The sequence below is a fragment of the Fistularia commersonii genome, chromosome 6 (assembly GCF_037954325.1).
Source record: "Fistularia commersonii isolate RoL2024-O1a breed Wild chromosome 6, RoL_Fcom_v1.0, whole genome shotgun sequence".
NCBI lineage: Eukaryota > Metazoa > Chordata > Actinopteri > Syngnathiformes > Fistulariidae > Fistularia > Fistularia commersonii.
The window spans coordinates 12,358,798-12,380,123 of record NC_141289.1 but is presented as its reverse complement, the minus strand read 5'-3'; the positions used below and the strand labels follow the sequence as shown (position 1 = coordinate 12,380,123).

Genomic DNA, 21,326 nt, shown 5'->3' with positions numbered 1-21,326 from the left:
GTTTCATCCACTGTTTCAAAAATATTCTGCATTCTTACTCAAACACAAAAATGTCCCTTCAATTACTGATAAATTTCACCATGAAAACTGGAACTCCTAGTTTCTCAAGGACCGCTATTCTAAGGGCCATAGGAGGAGGGCATTGGATATGAGTGGCGGAAAGGTCATATCTGTCAACCAATTTCCGCCTGCCTTATAACAACCGTTAAGCTGAATTCTGTGAAACAATGTGATCACACAGATGTCATGTGCTCAGATGTCAAATCCATTCTTTGCAGCAGCAAAGCCCGTGAAACCCAGTGGACGCGCTAAGTTTTGAGTGTCTTTTCCACTTGACTAGAACCATGGTGGTGACCAGTTGGATGTTATGAAGCTTGAGTTTAAATCTGATCTAATTTACATTAATTTGCTTTGCTCACCTGAAGTTGAAAAATACTGTGGTTTGGAGCTCGACAATAACAAGTGACAGACCTGTTTAGGTAAAAGTACGGGAGTATTTTCAGCAAAATGTTGTTCCAGAAACCAGGGAGAGTTCAAATGTTGCAGTTTACTAGTGCGAAAAGAATCTGAAATACTGCTGTTATCCCAAATCAGCTGACACACACAATATTACACAGTCTTTTAGAATAAATACCCATTTTATATTTTAAGAGACACTTCAAAAGAAAGTGAAAACAGCCAGAAGAATGTACTTGGGCAAACGTACAAAGAAGGAAAATGGAAGTGCACCAGCGCAAGTACTTCAACGCTGTGTTGAAGTGCATTACTTACAACAAAAAGTAGAAGAGGAAGAAGTTACCGCCTGGATTCTCTTCGCTCTCTTTCTGACATTGGGTTTCAATCTATAGGGGAGCAGAAAAAGCATTTGAATCAAGTGTCTTTAGATAGAGTGCCACGGATCTGCAAAAGCTAAAAGCACTGATCAACAATTTATCGGTCGGTTTTCCCGGCTTGGACGGGAGAGGTCAAACAGCAGAGACATGACATGCAGACGGCCACTCTCTGGAGACTTTGATGCAAATTAAACATCGGCTGATTAAAAACGTAAAAAAAAAATTTAAAAAAAAACGCTTTCTCCACACTCTAATTATTCCCCGTTTTAAGACTAATTCCACCAATCAGTGCCATCTTGATTTCTGAGAGCAAAGTGCTGCCGCAATCTATTTCTGGCAGAGACATCCCGCCGTCTAATTGTTCGGGATGATTTAGTCATTAACAGAACACCGGCGACTCTTATCAGTCATCGCACAGGACAAATCCATTCGCTGACGATGTTCAGGGAAATCGAGCTTAATGCTGCAATGAATTTGAAAAGTGATGACTCACAGCATTGCCGTGGCTTCAAACGAGGATGATGGACATGATTTCAAAATATTTAATGCACATCAGTATAAAAAAAAGCAAAACAATAATCACGCACTTATATATTAAGATTAACTGTCAGGACATCTGACTGCATGGAGTGTTTCCCACAGTTGATCACAATTTTATTAGAGACACCACAAGTATGTTATTTCAGCTCAATAACCGATAATCTCAATGGCAGTTGATCTATAGGATTAACAAAATGTGGAGCTTGCGGCCACATCCACACATCACCGTCAAACATTTTAAAAATGGAAAGAAAAAAAAATCAGGATGCAAAGTGACAGGAACATCGGTGGACACAAAGACACTTGAGAGGGAGGTGCTTCCTTTTCCTGTTTGCTGAGTTCCACTTCCCGTGTCTTCTGTTACCAGGGGGTCATGGCACTCCTTGGAAGTTTCCTTCCGTCCGACCAGCTCATGCACATCCCGTCACACGTCAGCGCCATTCCGACGTCCAGTTTGGTGAAGGAGACGTTGCTATCCATGCAACTTGTCGACTCGTTCTGAGGCGACCATTCAAATAATTTCAAATTCTCGAAATGCTGTCATACAATAAATCTTGATATACTTACACATATAAACACAAACACAAGCTATACAGAAGTTAATGCACACATATTTGTATAAACACAAACCTGTCCGTCTCTGATGACTGACTTGTTAGTTCTAAAACCCTTCAATTTTATTATGATAATTTATATTAATATTTCACTTCTCAAGGAGACGACACGTTTGGCAGGCAAGATGTGCGCTGGAGGCCATTTTCAAAAACTATCACAGTTCAAATTCTTTTCCAGGGAAGGGAACACCAGGACGCAGGGACTCTTAAACGGTCCCAATCACGGGGTTCTTGCGTCGCGGATCCTGCTGCTGATCATCTCCATAGTAGTACCTCTCCGGGCTGGCGTAGCGCCTGGGGCTGGCCGGCTGGTGCCCCTCTCCGTGCCCTCTGACCCCCTCTAAGTGGCGCCTCCCCCCGTATCCGGCCGAAGGGGAAGGGGGAACGTCTTGCCGTGCAGCCGCGCGGTGCTGCTGTGCTGCGCTGGGGAATGACGGGGGGTAGCGCGGGTTGGGCCCTGCCTGCCCGCTTGTGGGCATCCGACCGGGTCTTGTGGGCTCCCTCGCCGGTCTGGAGTCGGTCGGGTAATCATATGGATCCCTCCTGAAAGGGAAAAGACGCTTTTTCAGAACGGGTAAACAGCCATAACATCGGGACAATGCTGTTACATGCCGTGATCGTACAACATTTCCACAATGCAGTAAGCGTCGGGAGCCAATATTAATATATATTTAATACTGGTTTCAACTGGTTTGGAGCTGACAACGCGCCAAAACCCCCGGCCTTCCCTGGCCGTGAGCCTCCTCCTGTTATTCAGTTTACGCGTCGAGGCTGTGGCCTTGGCAGGATTGAGTGGTGAGGGGGACGTGGATGGAGAGATGCCAAGAGATAACAGCAAATGCCTCGGTAAGCATATATGAGGATGTGTGTCTGTGGCTGGCTTGTGTGTGGAGGAATGTGTGTATCCCAGGGGTCTGCAGTAACGAGGGAGCCAGCTGGAGGTCTCTGGTTCCCTCCCAACAGGGGGAAGATTAGGGGGCTCAAACTTGGGGTAAGGCGACACGGGCGGAAGGAGGGAGGGTTAAAAAAGAGACGGAACCGGAGAGAAAGTGGGAGAAAAGACAGGGGCGGGCCGATCACCTTTCACGGGCCCATTCAAATGTTTTCCGTCTTGTGCGATGTTTCCAGTGACACACACTGCCTGCAACACTAAGTCTTAATGCCGGGTCTTTGCTGGCCAACTGGAAAGGGAAACCCTTCTATTTATAGACGCCAAGTTAAAAGAACAAAAGGCAGCGGGTGTCTTACGATGTTCTTGTTCAAAAAAAGCAAGGTTTCATTGGTCTTTGCAAAACTCTAGTTTCTGCAAAAAATCAATGTATCTACATTCTAATGATTATTAAAGGACATATAGAACCATTATCACTATATTTAGTTGTGAAAACTGGTCAAAAATATGAATCTCTTCAATACCGGAGTACTCAGATGCATCATTGAACACGGGGGAACACTATCCATCCATCTTCTCCGGCTTATCCGACGTCGGGTCGCAGGGGCAGCAGCCACATGGTCCAGCTCCTCTGGGGGGACCTTAAGGCGTTCCCAGGCCAGCGTAGGGACAGAGTCTCTCCAGCTTGTCCTGGGTCTTCCCCCGTGGTCTCCTTCCAGATGGGGATGTCTGGAATACCTCCCCGGGAGGCGTCCAGGAGGCATCCTGACCAGATGCCCGAGCCACCTCATCTGTCTCCTCTCTATGCGGAGAAGCAGCGGCTCTACTCTGAGCTCCTCCCGGATGACCAAACTTCTCCCACTATCTTTAAGGATGAGTCCAGCCACCCTGCAGAGGAAATTCATTTCGTTCGCTTGTATCCGCAATCTCGTTCTTTCAGTCAATACCTACAGCTCTTGACCATAGGTGAGGGTGGAAACGTAGATCGATCAGTAAATTGAGAGCTTCGCCTTATGGATCAGCTCCCTGCTGAGGGTACTGTATACAGCTGGTCCACTGTTCCACAGCCAAGGCGAAAGCCACACTGCCCCTCCTGGATCTGAGGCTCAATGGCCTGGCGGACCCCCTTCTCCACCACTGCTGAATAGACCTTACTGGGGAGGCTGAGGCGTGTGATCCCCCTGTAGTTGGAGCACATCCTCCAATCCCCCTTTTTAAAAAGGCAGATCACCAACCTGGTCTGTCACTCCAGTGGCCCTGTCCCCAACATTCGCAATGTGGCAGAGGCGTGTCAGCCAGGACAGCCCTTCTGTATCCAGAGCCTTGAGGAGCCCAGGGTGGACCTCATCCATCCAAAGGGCCTCACTACTGGAGAGCTTCTTGACTGCTTCAGCAACTTCAGCCCCGGAAAAAGGTGTGTCTGCTCCAGAGTCCCCAAGCTCTGCTTCCTCATTGGTAGGTTTTTCAACCGGGTTGAGAAGGTCTCGGAAGACTACCGAGATCTCAGAAGAGATCAGCAGTGTCCTTGTGTCCTTCTCCCATTGTACACAGTGTTAATGGAGGACTGCTTCCCCCTCCTGAGCTGCCAAATGGTGGACTAGAATCTCTTCAACACTCAGTCGTTCTCCATGGTCTCCTTGAACTCCTCCCACATCTGAGTTTTTGCCTCGGCAACTGCAGAAGCCACATGCCACTTGGCCCGCTGGTACCTGTTAGCTGCCTCCAGTGCCACACAGGCCAGAAAAGCCCTAAAGGCATCCTTCAGTGAGACAGCATCCCTCGCCACTGGAGTCAACTGGCATGTTTGAGGGTTGCTGCCTCGACAGACTCCGATTGCCTTATGACCGCAGGCCCAGTCTGCCATCTCGACAATCGTATCCCGGAACATGGCCCATTCGGACTCGATGTCCCCCATCTCCCTTGGAACGTGGTTGTAGTTCTGCCAGAGGTGGGAGTTGAGACTCCCTCTGGCAGAGGACTCTGACAGACGTTCCCAGCAGACCCTGACATTATGTTTGGGCCTGCCAAGTCTGACCAGCATCCTCCCCCACCATTGGAGCCAGCTCACCACCAGGTGGTGATCAGTTGACACCTCCGACCCTCTCTTTACCTGAGTGTCCAGGACATGCGGCCGCAAGTCCAACGATACGACCACAAGGTCGATGAAAGAACTGCGGCCCGAGGTCTGTTGGTGCCAAGTGCACATATGGACACTTTTATGCCTGAACATGGTGTTTGATATGGATAATCTGTGATTAGCACAGAAGTCCAAAAACGAAACAACCCCCGGGTTTAGATCGGGGTGGCCGGTCTTGGGCCTGACGCCCGGGGGGTGACCTGTGTCACCTGTTTGTCCTCTTCATGAGGGTCTTCTGAGCCACACTTTGTCTGGGAGAATATTAGCTTCTGCTTAAATATTCCGGTCTAATGGGAAAAAAGTATAACCAGGAAGGAAGAGTGGCAATATGAATACACACACACACACACACACACACACACACACACACACACACACACACACACACACACACACACACACACACACACACACACACACACACACACACACAGGAGCAGCAGAAAAGAGGTGTTGTGTGTATGTTGTGTAACTGCATATTGTATGGTTTTAAAACCGTGTTAGGGTCCTTAAGAACATAAGAGGAGTATGAGTTGATGCTTTTCATTGTTTATCTTAAGACTGGATTCACTCTTTGGACTCAGCATATTCATTTTAAACTGTATCCCTCCCTTGTTTAACAAAAGACCCTATTCTGACATTTTCAGAAACATGCTAGTATGAATTTCTTAAGGCTATAAGCCTCAGCCTCAGGTGTTTACTGAGGGTCACCGACGACGCCCATAGAAGATTTTGCATTTAATGTCAGTTTGTTTCAGTGCATTTGTATCAGAGCGACATGCATTTTGGTGATAAAAATTAAAATGCAAACAAGTTCGTACAACGGAGCTACTTTTATGTTATCCAAATACATCAATATGTCCCATACAGGTACTTATATCTACATTATATACAAACACTGTATATAAATGTATATGATTCCAGACAGATTTTTTTGTGCAGGCACAAAAGAACATGATAAAAAAGGGAGCCAGAACATCTGCCTGAGCACATCCAAAAATCACAAATCGATTTAGTGGTAGTAACCATCTTATTAAAACATTAGACACCACCAGTTGTCAAGCTCACAATGAATTTTGGGTTTTTCATTAATGGAGATTTGATGATCATTAGTTTGGGAATCGCAAAGGGAAATTCCTGAATTGCCCTAAAATTATAATGAAGAAATCAATACATAAAACAACACATTAAAAGCTTATTCTGAGTGTGCTCGAACTTCATATTTAAATTTAGGTTCTATCCGGGAGGAGGCGCTCATGAAAGAATAGCTGCTCTTGTATGAATCAGAAATAGAGTGAACCCTCTACAATGGCTGCTGCTCTAGTTATTATACAGAAGCCTTGAGCTTAGTCACTCCCTTGTTCTGTCACCTTATCCCTGCGTCTCGTCTGTCCCGTCCCCTGGGTCCAGCTCAGCACCTGTTGACTGGCCAATTAGAAAGACTCACTCACCAAAGATTAGCTTGCCTGGGTGTTTGTGCCTTTGCATAAGCAGACTTCCCCGATGGATATTCGTGGACTGTAGTGAGGTGGATTTCTATTGGTGTGTGTGTGTGTGTGTGTGTGTGTGTGTGTTTGTGTGGCGGGAGTGTGCGCGGGAGTGAACCTGACCACCCAAACAGTGGTGGGATGTTATATACAGGTGGCTGTGAAAATGAACAGCGCTGCATTGTCAGTCAGCAAAGCAGGAAGGATGAATGCAAACATGCGCACGTACACACACACAAGGGCTCCCTCTCTCTCTCTCTCTCTCTCTCTCTCTCTCTCGCTCTCTCTCTCTCTCTCTCACACACACACACATACACACACACACACACACACACACACCCCACACACACACACACACACACACACACACAGAGAGAGAGAGAGAGAGAGAGATGGCCTGAGATAAACAGGCAAAGAGAAATTGAACAGTGTGAGTTAGAGCTGAGTGACAACAGAAGACCATTTTGATACAGCTAAGATATACCAAAAAGTCACAAGCTATTACAGATTTTCAATATAGTATTTCATTTAAATGTAGTTTTTCATCTAAAAGTGTTTTATTTTACTGGTGAAATTTCAGTTTTTCAAGTTATTTTATAATTTTCAAACACTTGCTCCTTTACATCAACTGCTTATGATTTTTTTTGACATTTCATGTAGGCAATACCTGTCTGATTTGTTGACAAGGTTAAATTATTGATGATGATGATGCTTGTGAACAATCAATAACTAAAAGATACATATCAAAAAAAAAATAGATGAAAAAGAATTTCACATGTGGATATATTTTACAGCCCTGATGAGAGTTTATGTTTATGATGAAAAAAAGCCAGCATGATAGGAGGAGATTAAACCAGACATGGAGCGATTGGGCGGGAAGCAGCAATTTGGAGTGTGTTTAAATTCTTCTCTGCAAAGTTTAGTGGAGGACAAGAAACACGAAAAGGAAGGGAGAGAGAGAGAGAGACAAAGAAAGAGAGAGGGAGAGAGAGAGGGAGATGAAGGTCAACCTCCTCATTAATCCAGATTAAATTCTGCAGGCCACTAGGGGAGGCAAAGAGGGGGAAAGAGGGAGGAACGGGATCATAGAAAACACAGGACGAGATGTAAAACTGTCTATTGTGGCAGGAGATGGTCTGCAATTACATGAGGTTTATATTGAGAGCAAAATGAGAAATTATCAGAAAACATATACATTTTGGAGCACAGTGTACCTTTGATTCATAGGGTGTTCTGCCCATTTAACACTGTGCACCCCCTCCGAGGTGGCCTGCTTGTGTCACATGCCCAATCATTGCAACATTAGTTATTGAGTGGGTCAGCTCTGTAAGCCCAGCAGGGTTCCTTTCGCTCTATCCATATCCACTGTCTGCGTCTTTTAGCGGCTTCGCAGATGGAATCTAACTGTCTGCTCAAGAGCCAGTCCTTGAATATCAAGGCCTTTGAGCAGCCTGATGATGGAGGAAACCACAAATCTTCTACATGAAACCACAAATCTTCTACATGCCACCTCAACAGGAAAGACTTTGCGTTCCATCCCCGCTGTCGAGCGTCCATTGATATGGTGATATACTGAACGAGGGGGGGACGGACGGACGAAGGTGCTCAGTCCAGCTGAGGGCCAGCCAAACACAACCTCAGAAAATTTCATTCCCGCTTGAATATCAATAAGATTCTCCTTAATTGCGCACATTCTGGCACATCCCCTTGATGTCTGTCTGTAAGACCGCTCTGGATTCATTCAGGCTCTAGCTTTGCTGCACCCATCCATTTCCTCTCGTCCAGTGGATTAGTTTCTGTGTTGTAACCAGGCTGGGGCCGTCATTTGAGGAATGCTGTTGTTTTTTTTTCTAGTTGAGAGGGAATTTGAAAAAGTGAATTCTTACTGTTTTAGAGAACCAAGATGTGGGATCAACTTTCACACAGTTTTGAGTTTTGACATGATGGCCCGACCTGGTAGCTGCAAACACACTGCTTTTTGTCTGCTCCAGTTGGACTGTTTATGTCTCCCAGCTAACTGTTATAACGTGTTTAGAGGATGTTTGGATATAGTAAGTCCTTTTGTCCGTGCTAAAACGTAGAGTCTAAACCTATTGGATGAGAACCATATAAACTCAAAGTGCATTAGTGTCCGGCCATATGAGAGCATTTACATGTGTTTCTGGCCAAGCTGATGGGGGTGGGAGGGATTAGGGGATCCATGAGCGTCATTGACCCATAGAGTCTCTCATTCCTCTGGGTCAAACAGCTGGACTTCAAACTTGTTGGATGATGCAAGGAAATGAAAGTGTTTTTGTCTGTGTGTGTGTGTGTGTGTGTGTGTGTGTGTGTGTGTGTGTGTGTGTGTGTGTGTGTGTGTGCGCGCGCACGCACGCACGCCATTTGGGTTCTTGCAAACCTGAAATTTCCTAAACCATATTGAATGTCAGTAATGTCTGAATGTGACAAGTTATAGTTTCATTTAGAGGACCCACATGTAACATCTGCGGTGCGCGTGTGTTTCTTGCGGGGCAGGAGAAAGGTTGGAGACAGTGAGCCGAAATTAAATTCAAAAAGTGAAATTTCCTTACCTGGTCACCGGTGCTGCTTTCTGCTACATTATAAATGAATGGGGAAAAAAAGAGAAACAAAACAAAAAAAAAAAAAAAAAGAAAAAAATGGATGAAGATCATATTCAAAATAGAGATAGAAGAATAATGGATAGATCATTCTTTATATAGGTTTTAAAAGCATCATGCTGCTCTCAGAAGACTATGGAAAATGCAGTTTTCTGAAGGAGGACATTTCCTGCAGAGCTTTTACTTTTGACATAACCCCCTCCCCCGCCAAACATGGCATGTTTTCCTGCCGGATTAAAATGTTGGTTGCCATCGGTAATGACAATTAAAGGAGCTCTGCCAGTAATGCTAATCCAGTTTGAAAAGGGCTTATGACAACAACAACTCACACATGCCGAGAGTAGGTGTTCCATTCAGCTGTCAAACAAGTTTCATGCACATGCTTCCAGTGACTAAAGAAAAACAAAACTACAACAGAACAAACAAATAGATATTATTTGGTATTGTGTGTGCAAGATTATCAACTTCTATAATCAATAAAACTGAATTATGGTAAGAGAATTATGGGAGAGTCACTGTGGGTTTTAAAAATAGGATTGGAGGGGTTTAGAAATGACTAACCTTTCTTTTGGGGGCTTAACCTAAACATTAGGAAAAAATAAATAATTAACTTTTGATCCTTAAGTGCAGCACATTATCTGGGGAGGGATGATCTTTCTTCAAATATCAATAGCATTACTATTTCAAATATCTAATTTTCCTAGTACCGTACTTCACCATCATCCATATCTCCACTTGTTTTCTGCCAATCTCAACCGTGCAATTGGGTGCTAAATTACTGGAGGACTCTTCAGACTTTATCACTGCATATTAGATTTGACATAGACAAATGTGAGACACTTATGCACCTATTATCTGTATTTCTTAAATCAGATGACTCTGTGGACACTCAGCCAGGATTAGTCGGGTAGGACCAGAAGTTAAGAAATGAACTTCAGTTGAAAGGGACAGGAAATCGCTACCTCTTCATGTTTGGCTACATTTGAAAACAGTCATATTTTGACATTAAACAACCCTCTTACTTGGAGCGTAATACTTTTCACATGTAATATGCTCGCATTCCTTCACCTGGGCCCATTTAATGTGCCACAGGTCTCTCATTTTGGTGAGTGTTACAGCGAATTATGAAACTAAATGTCACTCATCATCACTGCCCCACTACTTATCTGGGGCGGGGTCGCAGCGACCTCAGTAGGTCAACCCGTGTGTCCCTGTCTTGCTCCTGCTGGGGGGCCCGAGCCGTTCCCAGGCCAGATACAGTATGTAATTCCTGCAGTGTGGTCTCGGTTGACCACAGGGCCCTCTGAAAACAACTACCTAGAATTAACTATAAATACTGCATTGTGGTACTATGCCTCTGCCAAGAAGTCAGAGTTCACATTCGAGTTTGGCCACACTCATTTGTAGGACACGCTTTAAAGGAATCCCATCATGGCCAGAAGTCTGGTTATAGGGTTTTCTCCTTGTAGACAGTTTGAACACCGATTTGGAGTTAAATTCATCCTTTAAGTCGAGTAAAGGTTTGTGCCGATTGTGAAGAAATTCCCTTAAAGGTCGTCAAGAAAGACAGCGTTCGCAAGACTGAGATTGGAAAACCCAGAGGCTATGCGTCAATCAAAACAATGACCGATTAGTGACAGGGAGATTGTCATGCCACTGAATAACACATGTGAGATCTTGTATGTTTTAAAAACTTCTCATTTATTGCCCTGCCCTTTTCATCAAGTGTTAAAAAGGGAAAATGACTTGTTCTCATGAGGTCTAATGAGGCCTGTATGATGGAAATCATTAAATTTAATGCACAGCTAATTAATTACGAACCTATTATAATCTTAATGCGTTTATTAATCAGCAAAAACATAATTGGTGGATGATGTTTAACTTCATATAAAGTGCTGCTAGAATTTCAGCTTCCACTTTCACGTGTATATTGACACTCGCATGACGTGCAAAAAGCCGTGGAGGGATAGGGACGGGGCACGTGGGGAAATGAAGTTCTGGCGCCGAAAAACAAGAAGCCGTGCACATTAAGTGACAGGCGGAGAGACAGATGTAAACACCCGTCTGTCCCTCTGAGGTTTATATAGAGCAGCAGCGCTGGGTGTGATGTGAGCCACAGGGACCAACTAGCGTGGAAAGCTGTAATGATACACCATGTAATACATCTGACTCACACCTCCAGAACATCAGCAACATATACCACACTTCCAACCACCCTCTGAGTGTGAGTGTGCTTGTATATGTGTGTGTGCGAGAAATCAAATGACAGACGCAATATTACTTCCATGATTACATGGATCTGAGTGTGCGTTTGTGTGTGTTGCAGCATCCATCTGGTGCTCTGTGTGGCAATTCAAGCAGAGCCTCATGATAGTGAAAAATGTGCGTATCATGATAATAGTGGTGGTGTGAGCAGTGGCAGTGGGGGTTATAATGCACCTGTCCCCAGCAAAAAGGAGGAGGAAATTAGTACCCACCAGGCCCCACTCTTTGTGAGAGCTTTAAACTAAACTGCTGGAAAACAACCATGCATCTCTGTCAGGGAGACACACAAAAACATCCGCATACACACCCCGCACACGCCGCTGAAACAAAATCTGATTAGTACTGTAGAATGTGATCTGGGTCAATAGGCAATGCATTATAAAAAAGGGGTCTTGTTTCTAATTTAAGTACTGATACAGATCAAATAAGTGAACCCTTAAGTCAGAAGTATCATTGACTGTGTGCTTTTGTGACTTCCAACACGGGATGTGAAACAATGATATCATTTTGTGGTCTGAGCTTGGAGGGCTACAAAGGTTTTTACCCAATATTGACCAAAAACAATTCTATTCCATCTTACTCTTAAAAAAAGAGCTTAGATGTACATATGGTTGTCTTCATTGTTTCGTTCTTGTTGTCTTCAAATACATGAGGATGAGCGCAAGTACTTTTAATCACTCAACTAAATGACATTTGCATATTTAATTCATTAATGTCCTCATTGCACAGATGAAGTGAATATGCATACACAATACAGATGCATATGTAAGCACATCTGCCAGTTATGGACTGACCCATTGGATAAGTGATGAAGGAAAAGACACGCACTGTTTGCAAAATACTTCCATTACTTGGCAAAAAAAACAGCTACTGCACCACATTCCTGAGTACTCCCACGTAGACACTGACATACATCGTCACTTCTTCAAGTAACATTATGGAAAGATATATATGCAAAAATGTCTTAATTTAGCTTGATCAGCCTAAAGTCTGTAGATGGCGATAGCCCAAGATGACCTCTGCGGTTGTTCAATACTTTTCCCTTGAGTCTAAAGACTTAATTCATCAATTAAAACAAAAAAAAACCAATGTTGTTTAATAGATGTAATAAAACATATTTAGCAAGTTGACAAAGGAATCAGATTATGATGTATTCTCCAGATTCGTCAAATTTATCCTTGTCTAAACCCGTGTACACTTGCACACAAAAACAAATCAAAGAGCTAATTGCTCTGTGCAAGCTAAGTGCTGCAGACACAGAGCAGGTCTGGCTCCGCCGTGGAGGAAACCATTAGCCACTCTAGCTCTGGCCACGGCGGCGGCCGTGCTAATCAAACCAGCCTATGTCAACAACAGCGGGGGAAATTGGCTCTCACCTACATGCACGTGCCTCATCTAAATGGCTTGGTGTTTACACTCTTTGCTACTATATTGCCATCAGTGACAGGGAATAAGTCGTGTATCACCAGCAGACAAATTCAGGGACGTGCTACAACGTGGGAACTTTGAATAAGAAATTGGAATATGAGCAGAGATGGGAGGCACTCTGACTCGGAGACCTTCCGTAAACTAAGAATCCGTGCTTTCTCAGAATGAAGTGGAATATTTCACAACATCAGTGATGTCATGTTTTCAGAGGACAATCAGTCCTTTTATTATATTCTTCCCCGTGATTGATTTTGCTAGTTTGCACAACATTAAGTGTGAACCCTTTCGTTCCATTCTTATCCTGAGTGGATTACAGTGTCAGCATGAGCTAATAAAAAAAAAAAGAAAAAAATTTGACCACCAGTACTACTGCCAACCATTAGGAAAAATATCCAAGGCCAGAGTTATTTGTTGGACTATGCTCTGAGACGGAGCACCATCGTGTATTAGAAATGTACTGGGAAACCGTCCTGTTGCTAGAAACAGATGGGCTTTCTTCTTCACTAATTGCAGAAACTGTCCACCAACTCATATTACGTTTTAAAAAAATCTGACAGTTCAAATTAGTTTCATTGTATTTGCTTACATTCTATATAAGGAGGAGAATTTTTGAATTTGTGGGGTCTCCAGCATCTCCACAGAGCTGCCTGTCCGTCTGTATTTGTGGACTGAATGTCACATTGACTCATACACGACAGCCTTTGTGTTTCTTGTTGAGCTCACGGGGAGCTGCGAGATCTCAAAGTGTACACCTTTTGATTTATTTATAAAGCGGTGATTCCTATTTTCCCCATAGACAAATCTGAGAGACGGTAGGGAAGCAGCGTGGGGTGGAGGACAAAAAGTGAGAGAAGGTGCACAGAAACAGAGGAGATATAAACACACAAAAAAAGTAGACAAAGGGATTGATGGAATAACATGAAAATGTTGGGAGAAATAGTTAATATAAACTGGTAGAACAACTGGTGTCTCTGTTGTGAATGGGAAAGAGCTGGCTAAAACCCCCCAATTTCCTACTGTTGATTCCATTCCATTCTCCTGTGTCTCTGCACAAATGTAATTAGCTGGACAAACACTGCACACCGGCGGGTCCCTTTCCATATACAAGGTCTACAGATTTAAAAAACATAAAGAAATAAAAAAAAGAGAGGTCATATCACCTCTTGGGAGAACAAATAAAATAATCCGTGCATTGTTCCAGTGCTCTCGGGCTGCTTATTTAACAATAAAAGATGGGTTTGCAGCATCTTTTAAACCTATGCGCTCTTGAATATCAGATTGTTCTGGGGCAGATACAGGGAAAGCACTGTGACATGAAAAGATATACTGTAAGTTCCCGAGGAGCTGGGAAAAATTAAATGAAGTACGGAGACAATAACTCTGACTGAGTTGGGTTAGTTTAAAGTGAGTCATTTGACAACTGGACCGCAGCAGGCGGGGAAAATGATTGATTACTTATGAAGTTGTGAGAAGAAAGATTGGGTTTTAATAAAGATGGGGTGACAGCAGTGAAAATATAATTTCTCTGCTGACCTTGAAAAACATCTAAATGCACTTGGTCACAATATTACTGTGCTAAAATGATAAAAGGTCCTTGCAATAAATAAGGCTGTCCAACCATGCGAGGTAGTGAAATTCTGGGAGCTTATTCCTAGTTGAAAAACTCAGTGGCGTAGGACTGAATAACTAAACTCTGAGCATTTTGTTTTTTGTAATGTTCTACTCATCTTCCTTTATTTTCTTCATCCAACATGGACCCCATATTACTTTTGCTCAGAGTGAGTTGAGTCATTTATGTATGTGAGTGAGCCTTTTTCAGATAATCCCGAGGGCACAATCTGGTGTAAACCCCAAAAATATTCCACATGCTTTGGGAAAGTAAGAAGGTACTCACTGTTTTATAAGAAGTGGCTAAGAGAACATGATGACAGCGCTGAGTGCTCAGGTATGAGAAGGAATGAGTTTGAACTATGGAAGCAGAACATAGCATTTGCTCCTCATTGTCACGACAGATTTGCCAGGCTTTGAAATGCGTCTGTTTCTTCTTAAACTTAGATCCCATTAAAATGAAGGAAATTACACCTGCTGCTAGGAATTTTCAAATTAAATAAAGTCAGTGGCACCTCTAAAATATTGCAAAACTTTCAGGTCAGGCGCCACCTCAAGTGGCTTTAAATGCACACACATATGGAAACAATGCTGAAGTTTAGAATATATTAAAAAGAGGTCAGGTACATCCTCTGAAGGGGTCTTGACAGTCTGGAAAAAAACAAACTCCAGATTACATTTCTAGATGAATAATGTAGATGAAAGCGTTATCGGGGAACTGAAGAAAAGCACACTGACATCACACACTGATTGACTCAAACAGATCCCTCAAGCCAACAGAGGCTGTTGATCGATATGACAATGACTGAACGTGATGGACAAATAAATAGAAAGAGTAGCAGTGTATATAATACACAGTCAGTTTGTTCATTGTGGAGTTTGGACACTTTGGAAAAGCCAGAAACTGTTCTAACACATTAGATATACACTAGTTCGAATCGAACTTAACCAAGCTGGGACTGGTTTGAGAGTTGTGTCCATTGTCCAAATCAAACAGGAAGTTTGGAAAGCTAAAACGCTGTGCTGAGGCAATCAGCTGCGCATTCATTAGCCAATTACTGGCCTCAGCTAGCCACACTGCTCCGCCATCCTGGCCCCTTAATCCAATCAGCAAGGGGAGTAGGTCATGGGGGGCTCTGATTGGATAACCTGGGGCTGGGTCGTCGCGCCCATGACCTGCTGCTTTTGAATTGGTAATGACGTTAATAATCTCCATATGGCCATTGTGTGCAATGTGGCCACAAGCATTGAACTCATCCAGTGGCTGAGCTGCACTCCAGAGTTAATGACCAATGGAGAGGGAGGCAGGAATCAGAATAATACTATCACCCTCCTTGGGGCAAACCTCCCCACACTGTCACTTCTAGCTCATTTTGTGAATCCTCTCTCCTAAAAAATAACCCTTGTTATTTGGCAGTATTTGGCAGCATCTCGTCTCCAGCTGACGACCACCTCCACCATCAGGGACACAAGAACCTTTATGGGTGAGAAGTGGGACATGTCATACTTGAATTTAGCACATGGACCTGCAGTGAAAAAGTTGTATGTAAAAGAAGTATACTGTGTCCATTACAGCTTGAATTCCCGATCACTTTATCATAAAGGGAACAAGAAATTAAGATTCACCTACATACCAACATGGATTCATTTGGAGAGGCTGGATTGGATTTGATATCTTAAAATGGAAGGGTTTTAACATCTGCTTAAAACGTGTATTCTGCCTCAGTTTCAACTCTCACCTCTCCTCTCATTTCGTCTCCTCCCCCTCTCTCCCTCCATATGCTCCCATCTGCGATCGGCTACCCTACATCCCCTGTACCATCCAAGCACACAGACTCACCTCCTTCACTCCCATCCTCCAGCTGCAGCTCCAGCCGGCTCCACACAAAAGACAGACCAAATGTATGGTAATGAGAGCCAGGCCAATGGTGGAGCTACACTCATTTTGAGAGGAAATGGCTTTCAATAATGGCGGCCCCCAGGGGGATTTTGCACAAAGTTCAGCTCCACTTTGAAAAATGCATTCAATTCACTGCTGTGGCTGTCTCTCCTTTCCTCCTGTTTTCCCCCCTTGATGAATAAAAAAAACATTTGAGGAATATATTCGTGTCCCCTCCTCCTTTCACCCGTATATTTTGCAAGGAGGAGTTGGAGGACTTTTGAGAACAGAGAAATGTAATTTATCTTTACAGAATAACCAGAAACAAGAACATAAACATGCAAGTTTAAAAGTGTACAAAGTCCATCCATCACCCTTCCTCTATCTACCTTTTGTTGCTCCAGATTTGACTGAAGCAGGGGAATGATGACCATACTTTTCATTTCAAACTGATTATACTGTGGGGTCTAGGTCTAAAATTACTTTAAAGATTGGACAAAGAAGTATTAAATACCAATCTGATAAACAGTATCTGAACTGGATGTGTTATCTTCTAGCCAATAATTATGTTCTTCGTCTGAAAAACTTAAAGCTCATACTCGTATCGATATAATTTTCAAATATTGATTTTTTTTTCTAATGTTTTGTTTTACATGTATTTAAAAATGCCACTTATTTGAGATGTTGGTGTTCTTAAAATATACAGTTTGATAATAATTCAGTTGATCGGCAACTACTCACTGTAGAACTCAATGAACAAAAATATTTTCTAACTGCAATGGGGAAACCATTGAAAACAGGTTGAAGTTCATTAGACATCAGAGCAAGTAAATAACTTTTCTAAATGATTCAAGTGACTGATAAATGACTCCAGGAAGCAAATCTCCACACATCTTCCTTTAAGGCTAAGTCAAATGATTTGCAAAAATCAAAATGAAAGATCATTGTTGGATAAGGATGAAGGGAACTGATTGTCAGCTTGTTACTTTGGCAATAAAGAGCTCCAGTATCTAATTTTTGCCAGGCAGCATAGATGTGTTTTTTTAATTTCCTGGACTTGCTTCAATTGTCCATTTGTAAAATTCTTGAACAAGAGGAAAGTACAAATACTCATGTATTTCACTGTTACCGCATGAGGTGCAGTTTACCGAACAATCAGAGGTCATTAAAGTCGCCCTCCATCCGTCTGTCTCCATTACAGCTTTGTCTCCAAAGTTATCATGAGCTAATCTCACTGCTTATGTCCCGCCTTCTCTCTTCTCCCTCCCAGATGCTCTCTATGTCTCGTCCTCCCAGAGCTTGTGCTGATTTCTGCGCTCCCTGGTGCCTGTCATATCAGGAGGGGCAATAACCCGTGAAATGACTGTTCTCTTTTTCTCACTCTCATCCCCTCCATCCTGGTGTCCCCTCTTCTTCATTCTCCTTTTTGCACCATACCACTCTACGCTCCACTTAGCTGTGGGGCCACTACTTTCACAAAGATGGCTTTTGCTCAGCAGGTGCAAGCACACTTGAATGTATAAAGAAGGAATATTCTGGTATGGCTGGACAGATGTATGTGATCTGCAGCACTGCTGGGAAACACTTATGTGGAGGACAGGGCATGTGTGCACTTACCAGATGTTCCTAATTTGACAAGTCAACAGCTAAACAAACAGTAAAACATGCACAGTTCCATTAAACTCGCACAAGAGGTTATGGATCCTTCATAAGAGCACACAATCACTGAACAGCGTGCACACGTTTGTGAGGGTGATCCTGCTCCCTGTGCCTTGCTCTCTAGAGAGCTGATCAGTCCTATTCCTGGGATGAGTAGACACTCCCTAGGCAAACACTCCAGATTTAATTATAAGCTCCAAAGAGGATTAGTCTGCACCGTGTGCGTGCACGCACGCATGCACATGCACAGGCACATGCATGTGTGCATACTCATTTGAGTGGGGTAGACACAAAAGGAGGGAGTGGCAAGAAAATATCCCGTCATTTCCAGCATCAAGAAACAAAATGCATGCTGTACACAAACACGCAGGGTGTGTGTGTACCGCAAGTATTACCTCGGGTGTGTGGGATGCTGTCGGTCCACCTCATCAGACTGGTGCACATATTGTGAGTCCGCTCCTCTGGGCACCATCTGTGAAGACACACATTGCACTCACGTTGAGGCTCTCTGCTATCAAAATCGTCCATTGCGTGTCAATCATTTTCATATCAGCCACTTACAGACATAGGGTCAATTTAAGTACAACAAAATCAAAGCAACACTTCTCTCTCTGCATAACATTATACAGTGTAATTTCAGCACTCGGGCGTTCAAATGCGGCCTCGTGGTTCCAGTGGAAAAACCAACCGAGGAAGGAAAGTCCTACATGTGGTTAGATGAATATAGGTAACCAGAATCAAATCAACCTGTTCCTTCTGGAAACGTGTAAGTTCTGTGTGACACACTATTCACATATATGTATATATATATATATATATATATATACACACACACACACGCACACACACACACACACACACACACACACATATGCGAAGAGATTAGAAAGAAAGATAAAGAAAGATCTGGAGATACTACTTCTACATAGGAATTACTTTGGTGCACACATTGATTTTCAGGTGATTTTCCAAACTGTACATACAAAGTGGCAGAAAACCAACTAAATCTTTCCCACCTCCCTCTATTGGCAAACACAACTGTGGATTACAGGCATCATGTAGTAAGTCCTTGGACAGCCGGGTTACTCAGCTTGGACTCACAAGGATAAACCCTCATTCTGTCGCCTCATACTATCCATGAGTGCTGACAGATGGGTGACAAATTACAGAGAACAAGCGGAGGAGCATAAGAAATGTAAATATTTTAATAGAATTTGGTGCTGGTCACTTAGCAGTTTAAGGACTGTGAAATAACACGAGACACATGGAGTAGTCATCCCTATCACTGAGTTTATACCATTTAAGATTTTTTTTTAAATACTTTTTTACTCTGTTGAGGGCATCTGACGCCTGAATACTTTTGGCAATGCTGTCTATATTTACAAAGTAATTTGTCTTCCAACTATCAGATCAGATCAGAAAACAATAAGAAAGATAAAGAAAATTATATTTTTATATAATATATTTTGTATGATATATAATATATCTTTTTAAATCATAATGGTTAAATATATTCCCAATTGAAGCGGGGGGGAACAGTAATTTGTTTCATTATTGGATATAATGAATCATATGTAAATATATTGGAAATAACTCCCTAGAGTCATATTTGTCTTTCTTTATGTGTGTTCAGAGCTGCAGTTAGTATTAGTTCATATTTCCATGCAAAGTCCAAAAATGTTTTGTTTGTTGACCTTTTTTCCCTTCTTCACTATGTACCCTGTAGCATCTGGTTGGAATTAGCTACTGTGCTTGCTTTTAAAAGTCTGCTCGCATAAATGTGGACACGGTCCAAGGTTCCACAAACAAAGCCAAAAAAGTTATCAAACCTTGGGGAAATTAATGACAAATGCGGATAGCATAAAGAGAGGCTGATGGACAGAGAGCAAACAGTTTAAATTACCTATAATCTACATTCTGGGGGGGGTTCGCATACAAATATGGGCTGTTTACACAATAGGCGTTTTGGCCGTCAAACATATTGCAGACCACTATATAATAACTTGTACACACTTGCATGTTGATAGCATAAACACCAGCTGCCATAAGCAGAAAACACAGCATGCATATACGCACATAAACAAGCAGTTTAACAGAAACCAACATGACAAATAGTTATAGGTTTGATCCCAGCTAGCAAAACAATAAGGGTGGCCACACACACACACACACACACACACACACACACACACACACACACACACACACACACACAGGCCTTGATATCAAAAACACATAACAAGTCTAATTGATGCCATGCTAGGCCTGTCTATTGTTCTGTCATGCATGTTTGCATGACTTCAAACTCATTCTGCATGTCAATGCAGCCGTGGCACATTAGCGGATATCATTAGCATGTCTCTGTAATGTGGGGCGTACTAATGTCTTTCAATGGGAGCCAGGAAGTGAAAGCACATCAGAGCTGTGACTGAGGCCCGCCTGCCACTCTGTACACTTAAGTGGCTTTGTGGATGTGTGCAGTTGTGTGAGTTAATGCTGTGAGGACGTGTGTCTTTGTCTGCGGGTTTAATATGTTGGTGGAAGGTGAGCACTCCGTCTTTTATGGCAGTTTGTGTGTTAAGCAGGGGACCTTATGCAAGGCGAAGCATAAAGTGAGGTAAAGAGAATGTTAGTCCCAGCACGAAACTGGGATTCAGATGGAGGTCCTTTGGGGAAATGTATGGCAAAATGTGTGCATCAAGGCAGAATACATTTTTGTTGCTGGAAACAAACAAGAAAAAATAAAGAAAAAATGGGAGGCAGGGCAAAATGATGAGGACAAAAGGAACTGTGTATTTGGATAAAATGGACATTTTTCTTTGTTTATTGATTATATTAGCATAATAGCCTCTAGCCAAAGGTCTGGACAATCCCTTTATCAGTTCTAATCTTTCTAAAACGGTCACTCACTGACTAAGTCAAATTATTAACCGGCCTCTGGACAGAGACATAGAGTAAAGGGTAAGAGGAGAGAGATGAGAAAGACCCTTTTAAAGTGGGTGATTGGGAGGGAAGGGGCACACATGCAAGCACACACATCATGCAGATGGCTTTTAGGCAGAACGACATTTCTCCAAATTTGACAAGCTTTCAGAACAGAGGATTGTCTGCCGAAACACTGATGTGCACATGCGCGCACACACGCACGCATGCACACATGCACGCGCCACAAAAATCGCTCAATCTCACCATGGCAACCGGTGAAATAGCAAAATGAAACACATCCAGGTTAGAGGGAAAAATGTAGCAGTTATACTTCGGTAGAGGCAATCGATGACTGGAGAGCATTTCTATGAGTTATCCCAGTACAGTACATCCTATGAGCTAAAGACCTCTGCAGGAACCTGACATCATATATGGTGTGTGACT

The 21,326-nt window shown here is 43.0% G+C and overlaps 1 protein-coding gene across 3 annotated transcripts in view; it reads right to left on the bottom strand.

Annotated features, from left to right (window-relative positions):
• Positions 1-1,361: 1,361 nt before the first annotated feature.
• Positions 1,362-21,326, bottom strand: part of pard3ba (par-3 family cell polarity regulator beta a) — a 158,507-nt gene continuing 138,542 nt past the window's right edge. For 2 of the 3 annotated variants that reach the window (XM_086148140.1, XM_086148141.1), the window contains 2 exons: positions 18,353-18,429; positions 1,362-2,530 (listed from right to left, as the gene is read on the bottom strand). In XM_086148140.1, the coding sequence (XP_086004266.1) occupies positions 2,194-2,530; positions 18,353-18,429 (414 nt within the window). In that variant the 3' untranslated portion in view covers positions 1,362-2,193. Of the gene's footprint in view, positions 2,531-9,070; positions 9,094-18,352; positions 18,430-21,326 lie in introns of all 3 variants that reach the window. The other variant, XM_086148142.1, reaches the window with a different exon arrangement.